The 26,639-nt window shown below is 39.4% G+C and overlaps 1 protein-coding gene across 4 annotated transcripts in view; it reads left to right on the top strand.

Moving 5' to 3' along the window:
- The window catches only part of TLE4 (TLE family member 4, transcriptional corepressor), a 98,350-nt gene that overhangs the window by 25,427 nt on the left and 46,284 nt on the right, over nt 1-26,639 (top strand). For 3 of the 4 annotated variants that reach the window (XM_042033562.1, XM_042033561.1, XM_042033560.1), the window contains exons 5-6: nt 5,078-5,140; nt 13,085-13,159. In XM_042033562.1, the coding sequence (XP_041889496.1) occupies nt 5,078-5,140; nt 13,085-13,159 (138 nt within the window). The remainder of the gene's footprint in view (nt 1-5,077; nt 5,141-13,084; nt 13,160-26,639) is intronic. The other variant, XM_042033563.1, reaches the window with a different exon arrangement.

Here is a 26,639-nt window from a genome sequence, read left to right as displayed (position 1 = left end):
TTCATAGACTGGGTCACCTCATGTGACTTAAGGCATAGTCTTGTCTACAGGCTTATCTTTGAACATTTTTCAGAATGCTTTATAGGCACTTGTGAACTTAAGGTGTCAGTTTTTTGGGTGTTTTTAGGAAATAAAGTACCATTTAACCATCAGGTCAAAAAGATTTTGTCTGAATCAGAAACCTAAGCTTTTGCTCTTGTGTTGTATCTCTGCAGCAATGCTGACGGACTATTAACTGATACTGGTCTTCGTATTTTTACTGGGATCAGATTCTGGCACAGTGATTTTATTATCATCTCTTTATACTCAGACAAAAAGAAAAAAGTTAACATTGTAGTTAATAAATGTTTAATCTTTCTCTTTTTGAAAATGATGTCATGTAAGTGGCTATGAAAAGAGATCAAAACTTTTAAAACAGTGTCTTGTAGGTGTCTCCCAAAGGAGGCAAACAATACAAGCTTGCATTACACAAGCAAAAAGGCGATTCTAGCCCAAGCCTTTCCTTTCTGCCTTTCCTTCATCTTTTCTGGTTCTATGTTGGTGTGTTTTTATGCAAAACCAAGCATCTTTTGTGTTCAGGGAAAGGAGAAATAGAAGCATCTGAGTTTGTTAACAGATTTGACAAACTGTGGCAGCAAAAGCTATCTTTTTTATATTTTGGCATGAGCAGTCACCCTTTTATTGGGCCATTAATGCTATTTCAGAGCCTCACGCTGTATCCACAAGCAATAATTTAGCAGTTGTTTATCAGGAGCTTTCATAAAGCTCTGAATAGTATTATAACATTCAGTAACACTAACAGCATTTCAGAATCCATGCCAGTTTACGCAGGATATCTGTGAACGTAGTTGTTCGGGGATGCATGACCCACATAACCTATAAATGTGATTGGAATTTACAGTGCTGGCATAGGCTGATGGATAGCAGATTAGAGCCCTGATTAACCATGTGATTCACAGGCTGGGAATATATTGTCCTAAGAAAGATTCATTAGGTGAAATCAGAATTTCAAGTGGTCAGATGAAATTCAAGCACTCTGTTTGCTTTCCTTCCCCCTTTACCCCCCTTGTGTTTTTCTTTTTAGGTTGCCCTCTTACTCGTTTGTTTATTTATTTATTTTATTTTATTTCCAGAGCTGGAAAATACTACTTTGATGAATCTGTTCCTCACCCTAAAGCTGTCTGTCTGTTGTTCATCAGAAAGCAGGTCGCAGTTCAGTGAGCAGAAGAAAAGATTTTAATAGAAGCTGTGCCAAGGGCTGTAATGCATCATTTTAGGGCCCTAATTACACTACAATGACAAATATCAATGGTGACAACAGCAATAACCTACATCCTTTAATGGCTATGCTGGAAGAGGAGTTTGGGCACTGTGCCATCGGATTAGACTTGGTTTCAAAACATAGGCCATTAGAAGAGTGTGTGTCCACAGCATTATTGGCTGATAACTGAAGCCCAGTGGAAGGGCCTGTAAATAAATGAAGCCTCTCTAAAGCCTGGTCCCATGGGACAAAAGAGGTAAAATTAGATGACTGTGAAAGCAGCCATGTTTCCGAGGCAACTTTGGTTTTCCATGTGAGGAACTGGATGCCTGATTTTATGAAATCATACTTTTTCCTTCTCCTGGCATTTACACTGATTGTGAAGAACCCATTGACCTGATGCCTAGCAGATAAAAAGAAATCCTAAACTGTTGTTCAAATGTAGGGTTTTAAAAATGCGTGTGAGTGTAGAAATACAGAGTTGTGCTTTACCTTGTGACAGAGTCTGTACCTTAGGCAAAGAAGAATGAGTTTCCAGGCTTCCTCCAGGGGTACTAGGAATAGGTCTACTGAGACGCTAACCTATGGCATCAGTACCTACACCTTCAAGCTTCAGGGCAGCATTGCAAGAAACCCACTCAACTAGCTTCTGGCAGCTAACTCCTTTCTCTTGTATGTTTTGTGGAAGACAGTCAAGCCTGCGGCTGTGGCATTATCTCCTGCAGTTAGTTGAAGAAACAGTTGCAGTGTTGAGACAGAGTGTACTTCATATTTACTGTGTGAAAGTGTCTGTTTTGAGACTTTCCTTGGTACAGAATGTGTACCTATCTTGTGTCCATACACAGTGTTTTCCTTCATGCTGTCGGACTGCCCGTGGTCTCCAAAGGTAGGCACTCCATGCCTCAGTCATGCTGTGTCTCTGCAGTCTGCTGCTGCTCAGCTGGGCTGTTTCCTTGCTGCTTGAGTGTGGAAGATGATAAAAGGTAACTTTATTCACAACCATGCAACTGGGGATGCTCTTTGTTAGGGAAAGTAAAGACTGTTTTAATAAGGGAAAAAATGCAAACACTTTAGTATAGTAAGGGCTTTTTGGCTTTGGTGTGACTGGTCTAGCATAGAAGTGCTGCTGGGGAATGTTTAGACATCACTTGAAGCTGTTTTAGCTCTTTCTTCTCCATAGGCTGAGCTGGATGCTTTCTCCATCAACTCACTTCCCTGCATACAGCATGAAAGGAGTTGTTGTTCTGCACTCCGGTGGGATTGATATCAAGAGATTATTGCAGTCGTGTAGCTGTTCATATTCAGTCACCTGTTTTCAGTTACTTACAACTTTTTGGAAAACTCTTTTTAGCTGAACGTTTCCCAGGTTCAGAATCTGCCAGAGGTGGATTTTTTTATAAATACTGAGCAAATATGTTTCAGCCACTTTTTGGCCAGAAGAGCAGTAGAAGAGAGACGCTTCTGTTGGGGAGGGGGGAGAGAAGTGATCAAAAGAGAAACATCATAATTGAAATAACTTGAAATATCTATGGTTGAGTACCTTACTTGAGAAGAAATGCCTCAAAGTGAATAGAATAAAATTATTTTTGTTGACTAAGCTATATCCTAGCTGAACGGTAATTTACAGGTTTGATGGGGAAACCAGTGAAGTTTTATAGCCTGTGTTACCCAGGAGGTCAGATAAGACAGTTGTAACAGTCCTTTCTGGCCTTAAAATCTATGAATCAACAAGCCTTTTAAAATTAGATGCTGAGCTCCTGCATGGCACTTTGAGCTGGTTTTGTTCTCAGTTCCTTAGCAGTGCACTAAAGGTATCCAGCTGAGGTAGAAGAGTGGTTTTCCAAAGGCTACTCCCCTAGAGCTATGCAGGGGAAGGTTGTGACAGGCCCTTTAAAGATGGAGATGAGTTGTTTTGCATCAGAAGAAAGCACAATGTGCCTTTTTTTTTATGAAGGCACATATGTGTGTTAAATGGCAGGTGAGGCTGGCCTCAGCTTATGTCAGGACAGGGGCCCTTTGGAATTTTGTGCTCATGTGGAAAAGCCTTGAAGAATAAAATGTGTAGTTTTCTCTCTGGCTTTAAGGCACTCAGGAGATTTCTCCAAAAAAAAATAGCAGTGTGGCTGGAACCCAAAATTTGGAAATTACTTGATTAATGGTGCTGGAACCACTAAGAACAGGTACTTTACAGCTGTGCCTTGTGCTACAATCAAATACTGTTTCTCAAGTAATGCTGTATTGGATTGTACAGCCTTTCTGGCTGAAGCTTAGCTGCACACAACTTGTCACTCCCTGTGCTGCCTGTGTAACAAGCAGTTAATAAATTTCCTTGTCAACTAATGTAGTGGATGCTGTCTGCTTAAAGGAATATTTAAGTTTTACAGTGTGGGATATCTGATTTTATAGGTGCATTTGAAATTTGTGGATAATTTAGCTTTTTGCTGAACAGAACATATTCTGAAGTGTCCTATAAGATACCTATGTTGCTGAATAAATAGAAAAGATGTAGTAGACAAATACAAAAAAATTATTAAAAGGCATAAATTTAATGAGACAAGGACTTGCATAAACAGTGAAGACCAGTGAGGAGATACAAGGACAGTTTAACACAGAAATTGCTATATAAATGGCATATGGGAATCTAGATGGATTTCAGAGAAATGAAGTTGCATTGCAAAATAGTGTGTATTAACTTGTATGTATCACCCAGTATGCACAAGGGGGCAGAGTTAGTTTCACATGTTCTCTTACCTCTTGCAAACCATGTCTGCTGGTTATGTAGCTAACTGTAATATTCCTTGAACCCAGATTTATTTCATATGAACTTCTGACTTTTTGCTGCTACTTCTGAGCCTTTCTGATCTATAGATTCTTTTCTAAGTGTTTGCCATTTAAAAGACAGCATACCAAAAAGACTGGAAGGTTTGCTGTTAAAAGAAGGAAGGCTAAATTGCGTGTTAGTATGTCTTTATCACATGATTTATGACTTTGTGAGAGGAAAAGCATTCTGTCCTATCGTAAATGAGGAACTGATCCTGGTTAGAATTTATTGTAAGAAAGTTATGATTTATTGTAGGAAAGTCTGTGTGGCTTTAAATATTCTGCTTCTGGAGCTGTAATTCTTGTGTTATCTAGCCAAATCTCCTCTGTCTCTATTGAGATTTTCATATTAAATACACAGAATAAGAATTGATCTCTGGTATGAAAATAAAATATTGTATATTATTAATTTGTGATTACAGTTGCCACACGAAAGTAACTATTACTAACCAGTAGAATAGACAACAGCAGAAGTGTGTTACAAGACTGCAGTATTCCTTTCTGAAATACATGGTCGAATGATTATCAGTAAGGTTGTATATTACAATGCTAATGTTCCCGTGATGTGCACTGTTACAAATAAATGGTGTATTTGTTCCCTTTGCTTACAGTGGCATTGCTATAATTTGAAATGATCCTTCCTTTTGCATCGTAGGAGAGAGTTCAGTTTGATACACAGAATTTTGTTACCTTTTTTGTTACATCTCCTGAAGATTTTGTTCTTTAAATTCCTGTGATTGTGTAATCAAAATTAACTACTCTTTTTGTCAGTTCTAAACAGTGGATTTTTTTAGGATAAGGTTTTAGCCAGAAATTACTAGCCTCCTAAGTATTTTTGAATCTGTGTGCAAACACTTTTGTTATTTTGAGAATATTTCTTGGCCAGAGGATGGCCAGAGTTGAAAAAAACCAAGCAAATGTCTCTTTAGGGTTCATGGGTGACAGTCTCATTTGAGAATTTATGTAATTGAACTTTGTTTTTCTTGTGGCTTTCAGGCAGAAATTGTCAAGAGGCTGAATGCTATATGTGCACAAGTCATTCCCTTCCTGTCCCAAGAGGTAGGTAGTCATTTGTACTGCTTCTGATCTAAACGATTGCCTCATCATATCTCTTACAAAAGTGGGACTTTGTGTTGAGACTGTTTCCTTATGAATCTCTTGGCACTTGTAGATGACTTTCCACTGTGCTGTTATCACTGTAACTTCATTATCTTCTTCAAGCCTATTGTAATACCATTTAAATATATTTATGAAATGGAATGTGTTGTAATGTCAAAGCAAAACTACAGTTTAAATATTTTTCTTTAATGTATGATGTAGTTTATCTTGAAATTATGATTTTGTGGGTCTCAAAAGACAGCTTGCAAAAAATGCTAGAAAGGCATAATTTGTGCTACATCCTTGGCAATGAACATTAAAGTTGGGCAGAAACTTCTGTTTTGGTACATGAATAGTGGTGTTCAACACAGCAGGCATAGAAACACAGCTTTTATTTTGCCTTTTTTCTCTCTGCATCCCAGATTACTTACTACCTTAAATCTTTCTATGTTTTTGTGTATTTGGGGAATATAAACAGAAAATTGAAACTCACTGTGAGCTAATTTCCCTAAGCATTAATTTTCTCCAAATTATGATTTGCTGGTATTATTGTGAGTGCATTGTAGATAATTTAAGAGGCACTGGGATTTGGGGGAGTTGACGGGAGCTAATGAGGGAGCTTCCGAGCAACGGGTGTGTGTGAAGTAAAAAAGAAGTGTGGTTCGTGAAAAGAAGCCACAGGTGCATAATGGCTTCCCTTGTCCACCCCTCTGAAGGAAAGGGACTGGAGGCTGGGGTCTGTTGGCACAGGTTAGTGTTCATCAATTTAGCACATGGTTTCATTTCAATACAATATGTGAAGCTGTGAAGTCAAAACTGGAAGGTGTCTTTTTGTGTATTGCATGTGCAAAACGTCATGCCTGAGAACATGATGTGACTATTTCTCCTGGCTTTTCACTTGTTGCATAAAATGCCAGTGCTTTTCAAGAGAGCTGCTCAGCCGGCTGCAAAGAAGAGGCTGTGTGCTCCATGTTGCTGTTCAGTTAATGAGCTTCATGCGTGCCACATGTGTTTGTATCTGTGTGTGTTTGAAACGAGAATAATGCCATCAAAACTAGAAGTGTTTGTGAGTGCCACTGTACTCTGCTTACTAAGATGGATTTGTGGAAACTAAATGATATGTAATGTTCTAGCTTGATTGCTGGGGGACCAGAATTCAAGTCCTGCACAGATCTAAAACAAGTAGCTGTTTTGTACTTTGACTGCTTCAGAGTCTCTATAGGTGTAGTTACATGGTTTTATTTGCTGAGCAGGGATAGCATACCATATATAAACAGCAGGGAAGGATTGAGAAGGGAAACATAAAAACGCTTTTCATGTGTCTTGACAGTGCAACTGACAGTGACAGTTTCTGTAATGGGCTTAGGAAAATCTTGATGGTTGTTTGACCTCTTCTAGTAAGAATACATAATTAAATCAGTCTCTATTGGTATACGCTGATGTGTCAAAAGAGAACTGAGCTTCAGGTTTGAGTATCCTGCTAGTCTTGGTTTCCCTCTAATTTGTGTCTTTGAAAAGTGAATGTCTTAATGGATGTCTCTTTATTTCGTCATCTAGATTAATAGAGAATTGAGTTGCAGCATGCTTTTGCTGTTTGTGCATTTTGCATACAGTCTAATTGTGGAATAGTGGCTGAAAAATGTGATGAGGCTCCTTTATATTGTGCCTGAGGGAAAAATGAACAAAATACAGTGGTTGCATGCACTGATGGCAACATTATTGCCTCATAATAGCACCAGGTTAACTTGTCTTACTGCTTGTTAACTTTGTAAGGAATCAATGGCTTGTGATAACTCACTTAGAAGTAAGAAATTTTGGGGAAAATCACTAGAGATCTTGTGAAAAGGATGTATTTATAATACATCACACTACTGTGTACTACTGTCTGCTTTGTTTAGCAGCAATCCAGTAAAGTATTCAGTAAAGTCTCCAGGTCTCAGTCAGTTTTACTGCGCTGTACATCATCTAAGCATATATTTAAAACAAAGTTTCTAACATGCCTAAATACACAGTCAACTGGTACCATGTTTTTACATTTATTCCAGTTTAGGCAGACTGTAAAATACAGCACCAAGAAATACAAACTTCCCATTTTCATAGGAAAGCGTGATTCTGTGGTCAAGACACGAGATGGACCTGAGGGGTGATGTGTATTCGATTTCTGCTGTGGCTTTGGGCTTCCTGTGTTGCAACAGTCATTTTGCACCTCTGTGTGATATTGTGAGATACCAGCGTGCTCAAAGTAGTTCCTATTGCATAAGATAAAAGGGGTGCCTGCAAGGGTCTAGACTGTAGTCACGCAGTTAATTTAGTTTTGATCTGCTGCGGTTGGTATAGATAGTTGAATGTCCCCGTGCTTGAATGACCTAGACAGTTCAGTGCAATTATTTTGTGTCTGTAGCCATAGACAGTGCCTCTGCTAATTTATACTTTTCAACTGAATTTACCAGCTTCAGCAGAGTATGTAGCTTTCAGGTTGGGGCTGATTACTGTATGTGTGGCTGGTTGCAACTGTGGCTATCATTGTGGGCTAAGTGCTGAATGACCTCAAGTGCTGGATAGTGGCATTTCTTCAGTGTGTCTAGAGGTACTCATATATCACAATTACCTTCTTTTGAGCAAATATTGACTGTGTTTATATTCATGAAGCACATGCGAGCTGGCCAGTGTACAGCAGATGCTGTAGTTGGGCCGACTTGGAGCTCAGCATTACTTGCAAAAGCTGCTTGAGAAGCCAGTATTGGTCCCTGTCAACTTACATGCCTCAATGTAAGCATTTTGTAAGGCTGAAGGAGGCTGTAAGAAACCTTGTTGGAAGGTTCACTTTCCCTTCCAACTGCCAGTGAGCTAGCTAATAACAAGCTGAATGGGTTGTTTTTTAACAGGCATCTTCAGTTCCCTGTGCACATTAAGGTGGTCAAATATACTTACTAGTATAATAAAACGCCAAGCACTGGCATGCATACATGTAAACAAACATCAGAAAGATGTCTTCTCTTTTCAAACATTTTAATATCAGTTGATGGTTTTCCTTGTAGGAGATTGGTGTGGGCCATAATATGCTTGCTCTTCTTTGTGCATACTTTCCCTAGAGGCATTTCTAAAGCCCAGTAAATTTGAATGAGGAGGGTGAGATCCATTATATGGAAGGCAGACCAGGAGTTCTTACATACTGATCAGAAGGAAGTAGCTTTTGGTCTGAGATGTGAGGTTGAGAAAACAGAATTATTTGCCTCCATCTTAGACTTGCCCCAGACTGGAGCTGAACAGCAAGGAAACAAGGAAACTCTCAGAGATCTGTAATCCTTCTGGCAAGGAATGCATCTCATTAGCAGTTTATGCATATATTGCTAATCATGTTCTTACATTTTTCTAAAGTAGTTATTATATCTTGTCTGAGTTACGGTGCCTGTGTGCAGTGACCCAACTTGTCCCTTCTAGCTTTTACAGTGTGTGCTGTACTCCGTGGTAAGTGTGTATTTGCTCTCCAATTCTCACTAGCGTTTTTGGCATGACCTTGTCTCATTATGTTGTCTCTAGATAGGGCTTCTAAGAAAGGCAGTGCTGCAGTTCTTAAGCAAGACCTGTACTTCCTCTAAACATATAACAGAACAACAAAATAATGTGAGTAAGGAATAGCAGAGGCTGCTTGCTTCTTTCAAGCAAATTGTGCAGGGAGTTTTGCTTTGAATGTTGGTGGTAGTCCTGAAGACAGTCTGTAATTAGGGGTTTTTAACACCAGTGTAACTGTGTTCGTGCCTGGGGGAATTTTGGCCAGTCGGTTGCTGTCAGCACAGTGCCCCTGTCATTGGGAGTTGTGGAGAGCTCTGACATGTTATAAAAATCCCGGGAATTTTCCACCATGCTGCACTGCCTGTGCATGAGCCGAGGCTAGGTGACAACTGTGTGGTGAGACAATGTGATGGTGAAAAAGCCTACATTCTTCTTGTGGTCTCTGTAGCTGTTGCTACCCACTGTGAGACTAAAAGAAGTGATTTTCCAGCACAAGGCAAGTGCAGACACACTGCTCATTACAGAAAGCAAACAGGGGAGAAGAAACAAGAAGTTAGAAAGGAGAAACAGTATTAGTCTGCATGGGGTAGGGTACTGAGCTCATTGCTCTGCCATGTTAAATGCAGTGCAAAATACTGTTTTCCCACAACTGAAAAAACCCCAGGTCTGTCATTTGCTTGTGTGCACAGAGGAAGGCTAGCATTAAATGTGTGTGAAAGTTGCAACCCTGTGTCTGTATTTGGTTGGGGAAAAAGTAACCCTTTTATGTTGTTGCTGTTTTTACTTGGCTGTAAATCACTACGTGATCACTTGATGGACAGGCCGATGTGTACTGCTTGGTTTTAACATAATGCTGCTTGTTGCTGGTGTGCTGGCCCAGGAGGGTGTTCAGGCACATGGCAGGTATTGGAACCATCCATCCTTGGGTACCCATTCGGGCTGGGCCAGCCATCTGCTCAGTGGGCCCCTGTGCTCCCTGCCCCTCACCTTGACTTTGGGTTGCTGTGGGTCCCTGGGCCCAGATGGACTCCTTCTCTACATCTAGAGATCCGCACCCATTCCTAGAGCTGTGGCTGGTAACCTGGAGCCCCCAGTTTCAGAAGGGCTGTGAGCAGACAGCTCTTCAAACCCTGCATGGCCTGTTCAAACCCTTCATGGGCTTTCCTGGGCCTTTTTTCACTCAAGTGTGTGGTTTGTGTCTGTAACTTGAAGTAGCCCCAGGATCACTTGGGTCATGCCCCCCATTGGGGTTTTGAGAGTTGAGGGGGAGCCTGCTCAGTTGCTGCAATGAGCTGGGAGTGATGGGGAGGCTAATTACAGACCGTCTATTTTGAGCCTTTTGCATATGACCCCACTGAAGATTAAATCAATGTTAAAGCAGCTAGCAATAGGAGAGTTTTAATTGTCTCTACTGTACCTAATTTAAGTTCAGTGTTACTAGGCCCTTGGGTTTTCTCCTCTCTGTGAAGTCTTGATCCCAAACCTATTAGTATCAATGAAAGATGGATTGTGTGGCTGCTCCAGCAGAAATCTGAAAGTGAGGTTTTGGTACTCCATGCCTTCGCCTTCTCTTCCTCTCGCCTAAGAATGAAATAACATTTTTCCCAAATTCTTCTGAGAGCTATTCTTTATGTGTTTGCTGTAAGGGAACAGAAAACACTCTAGCTCTTCTGGAGTTGACTTATTTTTCAAATCCTGGATGCAAATTGAAGTAATTTCTACAATGATTTTGATAAGCTTAGGCCAGTTTTTGTAGTGCCTTAGAAGTTTTTTCTTCTCCTGGGAACAGGATTTAAGTGAATTGGTGTTGGAATAGAACACTCATATATGCAAGAACTTTCTTTACCTCATTGTGAAAAGCATTGCCTGTGAAATGGTAAGAAAGAAGACTAAACTTCTCTGTAAATGCTTCTATTAAAAAGTACATATTTTGAAAACTCTTCTTTGTTCTTTTGGGGTTTTTATAATGACTTGATGAAAAATTCCGTGACCCATTTTTGGTGTGAATGACCTCCTCCAGAAAATAGTGCTGTAATTTTTATAGTCACCCTGTTGACATAAGAGTCATGGGTCACCAGATTTTCAGCTATATAATCGATGAAAACTGTACCTGTTCTTAACAAGTGATGACCTGGAGCTGATAACACGTTGCCAGGAACTTGGTGCTTGAATATTATAATTTTCTTTTTTTCTGGTATCTGTGGTAGAGATACACTGGATTTTTAATTTTTTCTTCTTAAATACCAAGAATATGTTTACTCATGTTCAACCTGCTTTTTAGTCTTTACATTGTCTTCTTGTAAGTGGGAGATTGGATTTATATTGGCACTGTAGTTTTACAAAACTCTAAATGGGACTGCTGTGATTCTGTTTGCAGCTACAAAGTAGCAGTATTCTACTTGGTCTCTAGTCATTTCCTTCATGTAATTCTTCTTCGCTTAAAAAAAAAAAAAACAACTATTTTCTTCCTTCCAGGAGTTTTTCTGAATTACCACCTTCATTCTTTGCATTTATCTGTTCTTCATAATCAGAATTTTTTACAGTGTCCGTGTTTGGGAATGGCACTCCCCAGTTTAGTGTTTCCACTAAAAAGAAAACCATGCAGCCACTTCCCCCACCACCTTCCTCTGCGGGAGAAAAAAGGCAGAGATTATGGGTTGAGATAAGAACAATTTACTGGAATGTGATAAGAAAACAGACAGTAACAGCAACAATGCTAATAACAAAAATGTACAAGGAGAGACTGATTTTCCAAGCAAAATTGTTCACCAAGCCCAGGGCCAAGAACCAATGAAAGACAGACCCTCCAGCTACCATGCTTTCCTGGACCAAAAGCTATTTCTTCCAGAACGCCCAAGAGTCCCTCAGTTGTGCCCTGAAGCAATGAGGTGAGGTGTTATAAAATAGCCCAGACACGCCCACACCTCATGGCTGCTGTGTAAAAATTAACTCTGTACTGGCCAAAACCGGGACATACTGTTATGGATGGATTTTTAGGTTTGTTTTTCCTTGCCCTGAGAGCTTTTATGCGAGAGGGCTTGTAAGTGAAAATACCATTTTTGTTTGTGTGTTGCACTGAGAATTGTGAAATCTGAGTCTGCCAAGCAGCACCTTTTTTTACAGGCCCCCCACACAGTGGGGCTTAGGGTGCTCCCATTGGGGAGTCTGGATGCTCTTCACCTCACTCTTGTGTTGGAGGTGGTCTTGAGGATTTGGGTCCTCATTTTATGCATCTTCTTACTTCTGATAAGGATGCACAGGAGGAGTTGCTGTACAGGATGGCCTGTACCTTGGCTCCATTCTGCCCATACTCACAGCCATGGAAGGGCTAACTTGAATCTTTAAAGGGACCTTCTCAACCTTTTCCTTAAACTCTGTGCCGAAAAACATCTAGATGTTGGTTTCGATACAAAGCTGATGTTTCATTGTTACAGTTTTAGCACCTCTCCAGATCAAGACCTCCTTCCTTTCTCTGTTCGACCTGTAGCTGTAAATCAAAGATGTCTCACTCTCAGTGCAGATCACACAACCTACTTGCAGTTCTCTATGACCCTTCCTTGCACCTATTTGTTCTGTGTCATCCTGATTGTATGAGGTTGCCTGTGAAGATTAATTTGCCTCTGGTGGAGGTCTGAACAGGCATGAATCTGGTTGCAAGATGAGAACCTTATTTTGTTTGTAGTTGATGTTTTCAAATAAATACCAGTCAGTTTTCAACATACAGTAATTCTGAATTTACTGCAGGAATACAGTATCACTCAAACTGAGATAATACAACCACTGGAGCTTGTAAACTGTGTTGTTAATTATACCATGTGTTTTTGATGGACTTTTTAAAGCTATTAAAATTTACATATTGGGGATTGAAATAATTAGTTCTTTTTCATGTGTTTGACAGATTTGTGAATGTCATTTTAAATTTCTTTCTCATGGTTGAGCTGCTTTGAAATGTACCTAGGAGGAGAATCTGTATATTCTTCAGTGATGTGGGTGCCATGTGCTTGTTGAAAATACATACCTTTCTTTTCAGAATACTGGGTGGGGTTTATTCATAAAGTTTCCGTGGTTGTAAGGAAAGTGGCTTACATTTGAAGATGGCATTTAAGTTCAAAAGCACATTGTGCTGATGAGCATTTTCCCATTTAGCCAGGTTGTAAAAGAGCTCTTCGGGAAGCAGAGGTGTAATTCCTAGCATGTAATGGCATAAAAATAAAAATCCTCCTCTTGCCTATATATTTTTGCAGATCAACACACAATGTGACTGTCTATTAGAGAATACTTATTTAGATCCTGCATGTGTTAGAAAAGCAAATAAAAACAATAAAAGAAAGAAACTGTGCTTAAGAATTTAGAAACAAATAATTTTATTCTGTTTCTGATCTTCATTTATAGCACCAGCAACAAGTGGTGCAGGCTGTGGAGCGTGCCAAACAAGTGACCATGGCAGAACTGAACGCAATCATTGGGGTATGTGGTCTTTCCATTTTAGCCCTGGTAGTGTTTGTAAATAGCTTTTCTTTTTCTTTCTCTCTTGCATGAACTCATTTCCATCAGGTGGGCAAAAGTTGTGGGCAGTGGTGAAGTTCAGTAGCTTGATCTTCATAAAAGCTGGTTACTACCTGAAGACTTTTGCTTGCATTGTGCCAAGAAGACTAAAGGGGTAATTAATGTCTGTGTTGTATCTATTTCCCAAAGCAGGTTCTGTATTTGTTTTTCCTTTTTTTCTCTTTTAATGTTCTATTTGAGGAACATTGTTTCCTTTGCATACCACGTGCCAGTCTGCTTCTGCAGCCACGGTAACAGGTAGCCTTGATATGATACACTGTTTTTCCCATCCCTGCTGCCCACATATTTTTCTGTGTGTTGGTTCAAGACTCTGAACATTCATCACACTTTTTGTTTTTACATTAAAAAATAGCTGTTACTTTAAAAAACAAAAAACCCCACCCAACCAACCAACCGAAACACCCCCACCAAAACCAAAAAAACCAAACATACAACCAAAATCGACAGCAGAACTACTTATCGCCACTGTGCTTATAGGTGTCCTGCTCTTAGTCATCTAAAAATACAGGTGTGTGGAGCCCCTCTTGTAAAACCTTTACTGCCAGTGGTATTAGCCCAGTACAGAGATTTTATAGGTGTGGGCAGCCAACAGTGTTTATATTTTATAACTGGAGAAGACAGGCATAACAACGAAACAAATGGCTGTTCACACTACATAAAAAAAAGGTGAGAAGTCATAGCTTAATAACACATTATTCTCTTGTATAATTATGCAGCTGGAGCAAGCAGTTGTTTAAGTTATTCTAATGAAGACACTACAACTGTACTTCCTATCTTTTGCGTCCTCCCAAATGCTTTTTCTTCTGCGTATAGATTATACATAAAAGTATTTTCCTTTTTTTTATTCAGTGTATCAAACACACTTTGAAATGCTAATTATTCCATTTACTTTCATTAAAATTCAAATTGCTGAATGAAGATGTGGATAAGGGTCGCTGAATAATCAATCTGAAGTGATGATATTGCTTCAATTATGCCTGTGTCTTTTAACAAGGAAATCAGGACTTTCTGATCATTTCTGACACTAGTTTAGAGCAGCGGTCTGATTGTAGCTTGTTTTTAATAGGCTGTTTCTAACTCTGTTTTGTATACCTCTGACCACAAGAAAGCACTGGCAGTCAATTAGAAATTATAAATGAAAAAGAGTAACCTTTGTTTCCTCTGAAGTGCCCGTTAGAAAGAAAGAGGTGAATCAGAGTGCATCGTGTAGAATCATGAATAACATTTGTTGTATGTCTTTTACGCTCCAGTGGGGAGAGTGGGAAATGAATAATTTCCCAATTAGTTTTCATTACCTAACCAAAAATATTGCCTTCTATTAACATTCTTTGCATAAAGTAAGTAGCTAAAGGTTGGCATCTTTATGAAAGAAGCTTTTATATGTGTGTGTTGCATGTGCATTTGTAGCATGCGTTTATAGTTGCATGTATGGTTTTGTGTATACGTGCACACGCACATCCTTCACAGTCTACCTGTGCACATTTTTGCCATTCACCTTTGTTTGGATTAGAGAGACTGCAAAAAGCAATTTGAGTTCTACTAAAGAAAGCAAATGTGAAGTGTGTGATGTTAAAGATACTGGCTATCGCACTCATCATTTAAGTTTATCCTGCTTTCATGAACCACTAAACCACACAGAATAAAAACAAACAGATGAGACACTTGTCTGGGAGCCTGGCAGTAATTCTGTTGGTCTTCCCCCACCTGACAGAAGTAAATTTTCTTTTCTCTTCCTGTCTGAGTTTGTCTTTTCATGTCAGCTGAAATTCTATTGTCTCAAACTTCTCTAAACTATCGGACTTTTGGGTTTGTGCATTAAAGTTGGCCAGCCCTTGCCTCCCTGACAAGTCTGATTTTTACCTTGCTCTACTGCCTTTTTTCTCTCAGCTGTTTTATGTTGACTTAGGAAATACTGTGTGTTTCTCTTTAATTTTAGAAAAACAGGAGCAATATGGACTGAAGTTGGGTCTTCATTAGGTTTAAAGAGAAGTAATCTCATGCAATCTTTTAGAGATTAATTTTTAAAAAATGGAATAAAAAGGAATGCAAGCTATCTAATAAGCTTAAGATCACGTTGTAAGAATATCCACAACAATGTTATGTTCGCACTTAGATTTAGAGTCTGAAAATGTAGTGTGGGGCTAGAAAAGGCTTATCATACTTTCTAAAGTGAATACTGATAAAAATAAAAAAAAGAACATAATTGAAAATCCTGATTATGTTATCTTACGTTATTTTTCTGTTTGGTAAGTCTGACAGGGTTTGTGTTCTTTTAACCCTGTGGTATTTTAAAAACTTCCCATGTTTGTTTAACCCATTGAACTATGTATCAGACAAAACCAGAAGCAGTATTTTGAGTTTCGGAAATAAAACTTCAGCTTAAGTTTCTCTGTGTTTTGTGGGCATTCTATTCAGTTCAGTTCACTCATGCTAAACTCCCTTGGTTCGAACAGAGCAGCTCTGGGTTTGATTTAAAAGTGCATGCTACCAGAATGGAGTGTGGCACAAGAAAAGAAGTGAAGGTGCACAGATCATATCTCTCTTTGTGTTTCACATGTATATATTTTTGTATGAATGTGCTCTGATTTAATGGAATCTGATGAAGCACCTTTTAACTTTGCAATATTATTCTATCTTCATTGGTAAATGAACCAAATCACTGATCCGTGCAGTTTAAATGCAAAATACTGAAGTGAGCCCAGAACCCAGAGAGACTGCCTGTTCTCCTGACAATAAACTAGTTATGTTTAATGGAATGAAACACAGTTATAATGACTTCTTTCACAGGTCATGTTCAGTTTAAAACTGTTGATGGGCTCAAACAATCATTTATCATCTTCTGGAGAGATGCAGTGAGAAAAACTAAACCAAAACTGGGTGTATCATAAGCATGCTGCAGGAGGACTGTAAATCTGCAGGCATTCAGACTCTCTGATGTTTGCCGTGGACAGTGTGGTGCAGCATTCTTGCTCAGGGCAATCTGTAGTGCACATTCAGAGCTGCTTTCCAGGTTGGGTGTTCCAGGATGAGCAGTGTGATATATCTGGTTGATCTTGTCATGTGTCGTGCTGCCGTGTTTTTGCATTAGAATCTGCAAGATCGCACTGTTGGAACAGTGTTCAAATTGTTGCCTTAAATCAGTAATATAATCTAATTAGGAATGATGTTTTCATTTCCTGTATTAATAAATTGAGTTGTCTAACTTTCTTAAAATGTTGGGGTTTGTTTTCTTTAATCCATTATACTATACAATTGGAACATGCTGTGTGAGTGTGGTTACATTTTAATAAGGGAACCAGGGAAGTAACTTGTAATATTTTATGAATTTTATCTGTTTAAAATAGTCATTTTTCTACTACAGTTAGGTAGTAAGGCAGAAATGAAGGCCTGTGTGGCTGCTTATCACATGGAGAGAGATAAATGTACCAAAAACTTAAGAATGGGTATGTGATGGTGTTCAAAGAAAATGCAGTTTAGCACGAGAAATGCTGAACCTCAATTTTTAGCAGTGACATTTTAATGATAGGAAGTCTGCAAAATTATTTGCCATCAATTGTGAAGGCAATAACAAGCCTTGGTGGTTTTTCACACCCTCTGTGTTAAGTGCTTTCAGAATGACAGCGTAAACTGTGTTGGAGAACTCCAAGGAAGTAAAACTGATTAAAATGTTCATGCTTGAATGGTGCTGATGGAATAGTTCATTTGGACTTTCTCTACCTCCTGCAGCTCAAGCTGAAATATTAAAATTCAGTGAATTTAAATCTCTCTCCCCTCAGCTCAGGAAAAAAACATTACATTTTAATAGGTTTTAAACTCATAATTCATTGGTTTGGAGCAGCACTATTAAATCTATTTAAATATTACTTGTATTACTAAGGAAATTATTGAAATAATTCTTTTTCTTTACCATTCTATGCATCTGAGTGAAAAAAGAATGGCTTTGGTTTAATTTTTAAGCATTTTGTTTTATTATGCCACCTTTATTATCTTCTTTAAAAGTAAGCAAATGGCAGTTACTGGAAGAAAGGACTCTGTCTGTCTTGTCACATATAATTACTGTGCCAAAATGTTCCTTCTTAAATGCACCGTTTGTCACAATTTCTACCCTGTGTTTGAGGCCAAGGTGCTTGTTTGACCCCTCTCAAAAGGTCCATAATTTTTGTTTGCTTTCAAGAGAGTGATTGTTTTACAGCTGTGGAGAACAACAGCTGTTTAGGAAATAGGCACGGAAGCTTTTGAAAGCAGTGTGGTGCAGATAAGTACACACAACTTGAAATAAGAATTGGCGTCAGTGCCTGCCATCATTGCCATGGTGCCTTGTCCAGGGCTGCAGATGCCAAATGCTGCTTAACATGCAGAGGCATCTCCTGCTTCTCTCTGATGGTAGCTTGTTTCTGGCTCCTGTGTGTACGGGTGCTGTGAGAAAGAGTGAGGGTTTTCTACTTGAACCAATACACACAGTTGGTATGGAAAAGTCATTCCTGGCCAGTGTGTGCATTCAGAAATGGTACTGTCAGTTAGAACAGGTGTGTTGTAGCATGGGGACAACAGTCTCTTGTCTCTCTAGCCCTTCTGTATTGCTCATTCACAGGTGTGTTAAGCAGTGGTTGAAGCTTTAATTCTGTAAAACAAGTTGGTAGTCTGCTGTGTATTGTACACAGGTTGTTAAAGTGGGAAGGTGACAGCATAGGCTGATTTAATAGCTATGTGCTTCAAGTTGTGTTTATTTGTGTACCCTAAAGAAATGTTGAAAATTGCTCCCCATTTAATTACTCTTGTTTGCTGATTTTATATTGAGTGGTGATATGGTCCTGTGAATATTTTGCCTAGTGCCTGAAATGATTTATAGAAGGAATTGTTGATACAGAAGGCTTCTGGGTGAGCACTTTTGATTTTCAGTTATTCACCTTAAGTCTGGCTAAGTTAAAGACATCCTGTTTTTTGGTTGCAAAGATCTGTTTTAGAGGAATTTGTCATCTTGTTCCCTTATTCCCATATGCCAGCTTCAAGAGAGAGCCTTGAAGGTGAGGCCTAATTTAAATAAATCTCTTCAGTATGCAGCATCATTTTCATTTAAAGAAACTGAAAATTATCTTTTTAGGGATTTTTGAGGGAATTAATTGGAATGTAAATAATTTCCAGGTTCCATATTTACCAAATAAAAGGCTCCAAGGATGGATTTTAAATACTGTTGCTGCACTTTGAGTGGGCTGCCACTGTCTTTTGCTTTTTGTCCTATTTTCAGTAGCTGTGGTAGCTACTTGAATTTGTATTGGTCTATCACTATATGAGCAGTCAGTAGTGTTGCAGTGTGAAGTGCCAACCACTTACGGCATCTCACTGCCAATGTGCTGGTGCCAGAGGCCTTTGCTTGTTATGCTTAAGTAAATGCACATGACATGTGTGTTGTGGCTCACACACTCTATCTCATCAGACAGAAGAGCTGACTTTAGCCTCCATGTTTCTCAAGGTTTTACAAACCCTGGACTGAAGCTATGTGACCACCGCATCTTCTTTGTTTTTTAAATTAGGATTAATCAGTGCAGATGTGAAGAGTCCAGTGGAGAATTTTCTTGATATTCTGTAACATGAACATATGCAATATTTTATTTATGACTTATATTTGTATGGTTTCACGTAACACCCAATAGAAAGGAGACAATACTGTTGCCAGCGGGGTCTGCACTCCAGCAAATGTTGCCAGAAGCTATTGCCAACCAAATACAGATGTGCTGTGTTCCATCTTGGTCTACTATATGCTGTGTATTGCATTCAATGATGGCCTTATACCAGTTCTCTGGAAAAAAAAGGAAAACTCTGTCTGTTTGGTTTTAAAGTATTGTGAAGGCAGGAATTTCCCAAAACACTTGATTGCAAAATCAGCAATGTTTATGTACTCAGTGGCAATACTGTCTCTTTAAATAGGTATCCTTGCTGTACAGTATAGCCTAAAGGCAGCTGCTATTGTATCATGGTTTCATACTGCAAGAGTTCTGATACCACCCCTAAACAAGATCATATATTTGCCACCTAGACTTCCTCCCAACCACATTTTGTAGGCTGCTGCCTACAAAGCAGCAATGAATGAGAACCAGGACTGTATTGTAGAGTGGATCAGTTAAGTGTTTGCATTCTTCAGGTAGGTGAATAGTTCTTTTCATGTCCTCTGTCTTAAATGTAGGACAAAACAAGGGCTCTAGAGCTTAACTGGGATGGACACTAAAGTACTGCATAAGTAGAGTATTTCCACATGTTAAGTCCATCCATGAAGAAGGATTTAGGCGGTCTTAAATCCTTACATTGTCTGATATTTCAGAACGTTTGATTTTTATTAGTAAGACAGTTACTTGCTTATTGCCTGGTGAATTTTTCACAGTTATATCCTTGGGTATATGAATGCATCACGAACACTGATGAACTAACTCAAGTAATGTTTGTGGAACACGGGAATACTGCTTTCCCTGTTACACTTTTTAAAGAGGCTAAGGCAAAAAGAGTAAGTGGTCCTTCCACAGTCTTGGGGCTGTGATTTAAAGCCAGGTGATTTGATCCTTGTCAAGACCTTCCTTTATCAAAGCTGCTGTAACTGCACTAAAGCAAAACAAACCACTTTAAGTTTCAGTTTCTGGGCTAATGGGCGCTACATTAAAGAGACAGAATACTACATCTCTCAGTGAAATCTGCTTGGAGAGAGATAATGGTATCCATGTGTCCTAACACCTGGGAAAGAGGCTACTCACCTCTGAGAAGAGCAGGCATTGCAATCCTCTGCATAGGACCACAGCTGCACCAGAAATGGCTGTCTTTAAAGATACAGAATGGGTTGGAAAGAATAGATCAGTCTGCACAACCCAGGTTTTTATCCGAAGCAAAGACAACTTGCTGAAATCCAGCACAGTGTGTACCTGTGTGTTGTAAGCATGATGAAACATAGTGTTAACAGAGTTAAGGAACCTCTGCTTCTCAGTAATTGCTATCTAGAAATTTGAGTTGGTAACCTTATAAGATGCATTAGAGAAACAGACATATGAGATGCCTAACATGCATCTCTTTTATGCTGATATTACATGGCTCTAAAACTATACCTTGTGAGGAATCTTAGAAGTGAATTATATTTGCCATATTTGAAAGCTCTGGTAATATAATTGCTTATAGATTTAGCCACTTGAATCTCTCTGTGACCAGTGGCATTGCTTAACTTCTGGATTTTATTATTTGATTTGTGATACATCTCAGATGGTAACTTTTTCACTTTTTAGCCCAGGGTTTCAGAAACTTTTTTACTGTGGTAACCCTAGAAGATTATTTAGAAGTCTGCTGGGAAAAGCATAGACATTGCTTTCATTTCTAAAGAAAATGACCAGAATTTACAAGGTCACAGCAGAGATGCTGCCTTTTTACTGTTAGGCCAGAGGAGAAAAAAAATCTCTTCCCAGTGTCTATGGGTAGGATGTTAGTGGAGCATTTAGTAAATAAGGTACCCGAACCAGTGTGTGCCTACTTAGTCAGAGATTAATTTTGCCATCAGTTTATATGTAGCAGAAAACACCCATTTGCTGCCATTGTTATTTTTACACTGGTCTGTGTGAAAAAGTTTTGAAGCAGAGGTTTGTTATGTCGAGGCACATATCACACCACTAGCACTCTTCATGGCAAGACCTTTAGCTTACTGTTTGTGCTTTCTGCCTTCTCTGGCAGAAGATGTGGATTTTCTTTACCTTAGATAGAAATTGATGGGGGAGAAGGAAGAAGAGAGTTTGTTTGTTACATGATTTATGCAGGAATTTCTGCCCTTTATTAAATGATATTAGAAAGTGATTCTGAAGAGTTTCATTCTTCCTCCCTCGCCTCCAGTGTGAAATTGAGATGAAGTCTTGCAACCAGAAGAAGGAACTACTGAACTCTAAATTCTGTGGGAAGGTGAACTTACCTTTTGCAGAGGTCTAGGTTTTTCCCTTATTAAAATTCTGTCCATTTTTTTGCCATGAATCTTTTACTTGTTAGTAGGTTGTATTAATTTTTTGTTGTCTGTCTATGCTGTTTCACTGAGTGAAAAATAGTCGTAAGAGTGGAAGGGAGGACAAATGGTGAAACATGTATCCTGACAGATGTTCCCATATATATGATTAAGAATGGAAATGTGCTCTGCATATATTGCCTTTCATGCCACAGTATGATTTGGGAGATGACTTTTTGTTCCTAGATCACTTAAAAGATCTTTGAAGCAATTTGAAGAGATATGATTCTGATGGTTTCTTTGTTATTTATGTAGGAGCTCTAAATGCTCCTCTTCTGATTAATGACAGCTATTGATTTTTTTCCTTCCCCCCATAGTTTCCTCAGTGGAGCTTGCTTTCCTTCTGTGGAATCAGCATCCTCAAAGACAGAAATTGCTGATTCTTAGAGAGCAAGTAGCCTGGCATTTGATTCTTAAAAAAAAAAAAAGCATTGTTATGATCATTATTTTTATTATTAGTCTGCTCCTTATTCTCTCTCCTTTTTCATTGTTTTTCATTCTTATTCCTGGATTTTTGTTTAAGGTCTGTATTCATGCCCCTTTGTGAACAGACACATCCAAATTTTCTAGTAGATCAGTTGCATCTGAGCATTTAAAGTTTCCACTAATCTCTGATACATTTCATAGAATCACAGGATTTTTTATGTTGGAAAACACCTCTAAGATCATCAGATCCAACCCTTAGACCAGCACCACTGTGTTTACAATTAAGCCATGTTTCCAGGTGCCACATCCAGAAGTTTTTCTGAGCACTTCCATGTATGGTGGTTCCACCACCTCCCTGGGCAGCCTGTTCGATGCATGACCATGTTTTCAGTGAAGAGGTTTTCCTAATATCCTCCCCTGGCACAGCTTGAGGCCATTTCCTCTCATCCAATACCTAGTTGCCTGGGAGAAGAGACTGACTCCTGCTGCACTGCAACCTTCTCTCAGGCTGTTGTAAACAGATAATGTCTCCCGAGCTCCCTTTTCGCCAGTCTAAACAGCCCCAGCTGCCTTAGCCGCTCTTCATAGGACTTGTGCTCCAGACCCTTCACCAGCTCTGTTGCCCTTTTGTGGATACACTCCAGCCCCTCAATGTCTTTCCTAAATTGAGGGCCCCAGAACTGAACACAGTGCTTGAGGTGGGGCCTCAACAGTGTGAATACAGGGCAATGATCCCTTCCCTGGTCCTGCTGGCCACACTATTGCTGATGAAGGCCAGGATGCCGTTGGCCTTCTTGGCCACCTGGGCACAGCTGGCTCATGTTCAGCTGCGTCAACCAGCACTCCCAGGTGTTTTTCCACCAGTCAGCTTTCCAGCCACTCTGCCCTCAGCCTGTATCACTGCCTCGGGCTGTCATGACTTGGTCTTGTTGAAGCTTATACTGTTAACCTTGGCTCATTGATCCAGTCAAGAACCCTCAGTAGAGCCTTCCTGTCCTCCTCCCCAGCATGGTGTCTTCTGCAAACTGAGTGAGGGGGCACTCAATCCCCTTGTCCAGATTGTCGATAAAGATGTTAAACAGAGCTGTCTTCAACACTGAGACCTAGGCTGCCAGCTGATGTAACTCCATTCACCGACACTGCGGGCCCAGCCATCCAGTCAGTTTTTATCCGGCAAAGAATGCACTTCTCTTTACCATGGGAAACCAGTTTCTCCTAGAGAATGCTATGAGAAAAGGTGTCAAAGGCTTTACTAAAGTCCATGTAGACAACATCCACAGCCTTTCTCTCATCCATCTGGTTGGTCAAGCAAGATGTGCCTTTCACAAACCCATGCTGGCTGGGCCTGATTCTCTGAGTGTCCTGTATGTCCATAATGGCACTCAAGATTATCTGTTTTGTAACCTTCCCCAGCACTGACGTCATATTGACAAGTCTGTATTTCCCTGTATCCTTCTACTGGGCCGTCTTGTAGATGGGGGTCACATTTGCTAACTTCCAGTCTATTGGGACCTCCCTGGTTAGCCAGGACTGGTGGTAAATGATGGCAAGTGGCTTGCTGAACTCTGCCACCAGCTCCCTTAATACCCTTGGGTGGATCCCATCTGGCCCCATAGACTTGTGTGCATCTAAATGGTGTTAACATGCTGCTGAACTTTTCCTTCTGGGTTATGGGTGCATCATTCTGCTCCCATCCCACCTCTCAGAGCTGGGTACTTGGAGGACAGCTGGTGTCATTATTAAAGACTGAGGCAAAGAAGGCGTTAAGAACCTCAGATTTTTCTTCATACTTTTTTACTATGTTTCGTTTCCCCCTACATCCAGTAAAGAATGTAGAGTTCCTTCAGCCCTTCTTTTGTTGCTGATATATTTGTAAAAACATTTTCCTTTTCTTTTTTGGCAGTAACCAGATTAAGTTCCAGTTAGACTTTGGCCCTTCTAATTTTTCCCCTGGGTAACCTCATGATATCCTTGTTTGTCCTCCCAAGTTGCCTGCTCCTTCTTCTGAAGCTGATACATGCCTTGTTTTTAAACTGAGTTCTACCCAAAACTGTTTGTTTAACCAGGCTGGTCTTCTTCCCCGTTTGTTGACACAGGGGTAGAGCCTGCTCATGTGCCTTTAGATTTCCTTAAAGTACATCCAGCTATCCTGGACCCTTGTGTCCCTCAAGATTGCCTACCAAGGGACTCTCACAACTAGTCCCCTAAATAGGTCAAAGTGCCCTTCAGAACTTCAAGGCAGCAGTTTTACTGATTCCCTCTTTCCCCAGGAACTGAAAACTCATAACAGTTTTTGATTGCTGTGCCCAAGATGGCCTCTGATCACCACCTCTCCCACTAATCCTAGTTTGTTCAAACAAACAGCAGGTCCAGTGGGGCACCAGCCCTTGTTCTCTCCCTCACCCACTATGTGAGGAAATTGTCCTCCAGGAACCTCCTGGACTACTTTCTTTCTGTTGTGTTGTATTACTAGCAGACATCTTTTAAGTTGAAATCCCTTAAGAGAGGAAGAGCTTGTGATTGTGAGAATTCTGCCAACTGTTTATAGACTATTTCAACTGCCTCTTCATCTTGGTGGTCTAAAGAAGACTCCCACCAGGATATTTCCTTTTACTTTGGGCACTGTAATAATTTTCAAACTGATCACTCTCCCTTAAAAGAGTAAGGGTAGTAGTTTATTCTACTGTACAGCAGTAGCACTGTTTCTTTATGCAAACCAATTATATGGTATATACCCATATAGCTCCAGAACCATTCCACTGGAAGAACTGATGTATGACTCTCTTTGTAGGCTGTTTTGCTGTCTTGTATCATAACATCAGAAAAACTTTTTTTTAAAATGTCTGCCACCAGAGAGAGAACAGTACGAAGGAAGTACAAATAGTGCAGATGACATCAAGGGTGCGAACAGGCGTGATAGATAAAAATTCATATCATCTTAAGTACACTCATAACTGTGTGTGCCAGAGGATTGCCTTTGCTGGTTTCCAAACCATTGACATTGATATTGTATACTCTGGAGCCATTGTTTTTATGTCTTTGTTTTCTCTTCATCTTGGGTTCTGTTTTGTCTGTATGCTGTCTTACTAAATGATTCGCTCTGAGCAATCAACCACAGCACCTAACTCATTTCAAACAAACAATGAAGCTATTTTATTCAGATTTTTTTGAGGTCCTAGCAGTATTGCAGGTATGAGTAGTGAACATGTGTATAAATACAAAAGACAAAATATCTTTTTGAGACATTAGTTGTTAACATTAGAAATGTCTTCAGATTAGAGTAGTATGTTCGGGTTGTTTGAGTAATAGCTGTGACTTTTGCAGGTCTGTAAGAGGGAAAGTGGTAGATTACTGCAACACAGAGCTGCTTGGAAAGTATCCAGTAAAAACTTGAACTTCTTCCAGGAAAATAGGCTTTGCATGTGCTGACTATAACAAGAGAGCATTTGAAGCTAATTTGTTAGTGGGTTTGTTACCACATTTTACTTTAAAGTTGATCTCTTAAGATGTGTTGGGAAAAGAATTAAGCTAAGCGTCAATATTTAGAATGGTGGTTCTAAAAATTAGTGTTACTCAGATAAAAACCTTCAGCAAATCCTTTTTACCTATTTGTGTAGATGTGACTTTGGAGTTACTTTATTCCTTACTCTAGACGGCCTAGAAGAATATACAGAAAAGAAAATACCATTAGTAGCAGCCAGATGTTATCTTTATTTGACATGTGTTAATGTGTTTTGAAAGCTTTACTTCAGTTTTTACTACTCAGCTGATTTAAATGATCATCTTCCTAAACTTATTACTAAAAAGAATGCAGTCTTCTTTCTTGGCTTCTTTCTGATTGCTGTGTTTATCCTGTGCTCTTATATTTAGTGTGTGTTGAATGCTCCTTAAAAACATTGCAATCTATTTTGTAACTCCGTAGTGTGTATTTCTTGGTAGCTAACTGTTGCTTGTTTTATTTTCAAATAATTCTGGAAAATTTACAGCATCGTAAAGTCTTCCTTTCCAAGTTTTCACCTATTATGCATTAATGCTGAAGATGTATGCTTGACTTTATGCATACTGTAGTCAACTGTGGTGGGATTGTCTAAAGTTAGCCACATGCTAAGAGTTAATAAATAACATGACCAAAGATAACAAATTAAAGAGAAGATGAAGAAGGGAAGAGAAGGCATTACAGCAACTTAAAAAAAATTATGTGGTTGCTCAGTTGGCTCATTTTCAGGCTTTCCTTGCAAGTTTTTAAATTGTGTCAGATTTTATGATCTAAATTCATCCTACAGGCAGAAACAACTGTGAACTTTCTTCCGCAGTGGAATATTTCTTTGTGTGGTGAATATCTATCAGTTATCTTACTCCTCCATATCTTTGGCATTTTGATGACTCAAGGAGATCACCTTTTTTTGCCACTTTTGTAGCACTAATCTGATGCCTAGTGGGCTAAGGAATTGCCCATTTTTATATAAATTTCCATTTAAACAAATGGCTGCATGTAGGCCGTCTGATGCTCACCAATGACACTCATAAGCAATGGAAAAACAAAGTCAAGCTGTCCATGTGTGGGTATTAGAATACACTAATTGTTTTAAAAGGTTTGGAAATGGCAGTCAGAGATGTCACTTTGTCTTTACCTTCTTGACTAAGCCTATTAGCAAACAGCACTAATTACATTATTATATACTTTTATTTCCTTTTCCTCTTCTATGTTTTGAGAGCAAAAGCCTGGTCATTGTTTCACTTGAATTTGCTTCCTTTCTGGTTTTGGCCCAGTGCCTCATTTTTGGTGTTCAGCATTGCTCCTTGTATTGGAGGAGGTCATAGTCTTTCCCATACCAATGCAGTCCTAGTCCACAATCTTCCTCCTGTTGTTGAAATTTTACTTCCACCCCATCTAACAGCCTGCAACAATATCATCCTTGTGTGGCACAGGCATGTGGG

Source organism: Corvus kubaryi, unplaced genomic scaffold (assembly GCF_017639235.1).
Source record: "Corvus kubaryi isolate FWS band 111438036 unplaced genomic scaffold, C.kubaryi_AGA036_p1.0 37357, whole genome shotgun sequence".
NCBI lineage: Eukaryota > Metazoa > Chordata > Aves > Passeriformes > Corvidae > Corvus > Corvus kubaryi.
Note: the sequence above shows the minus strand (reverse complement) of the source record. Positions and strands in the feature narration are given on the sequence as shown.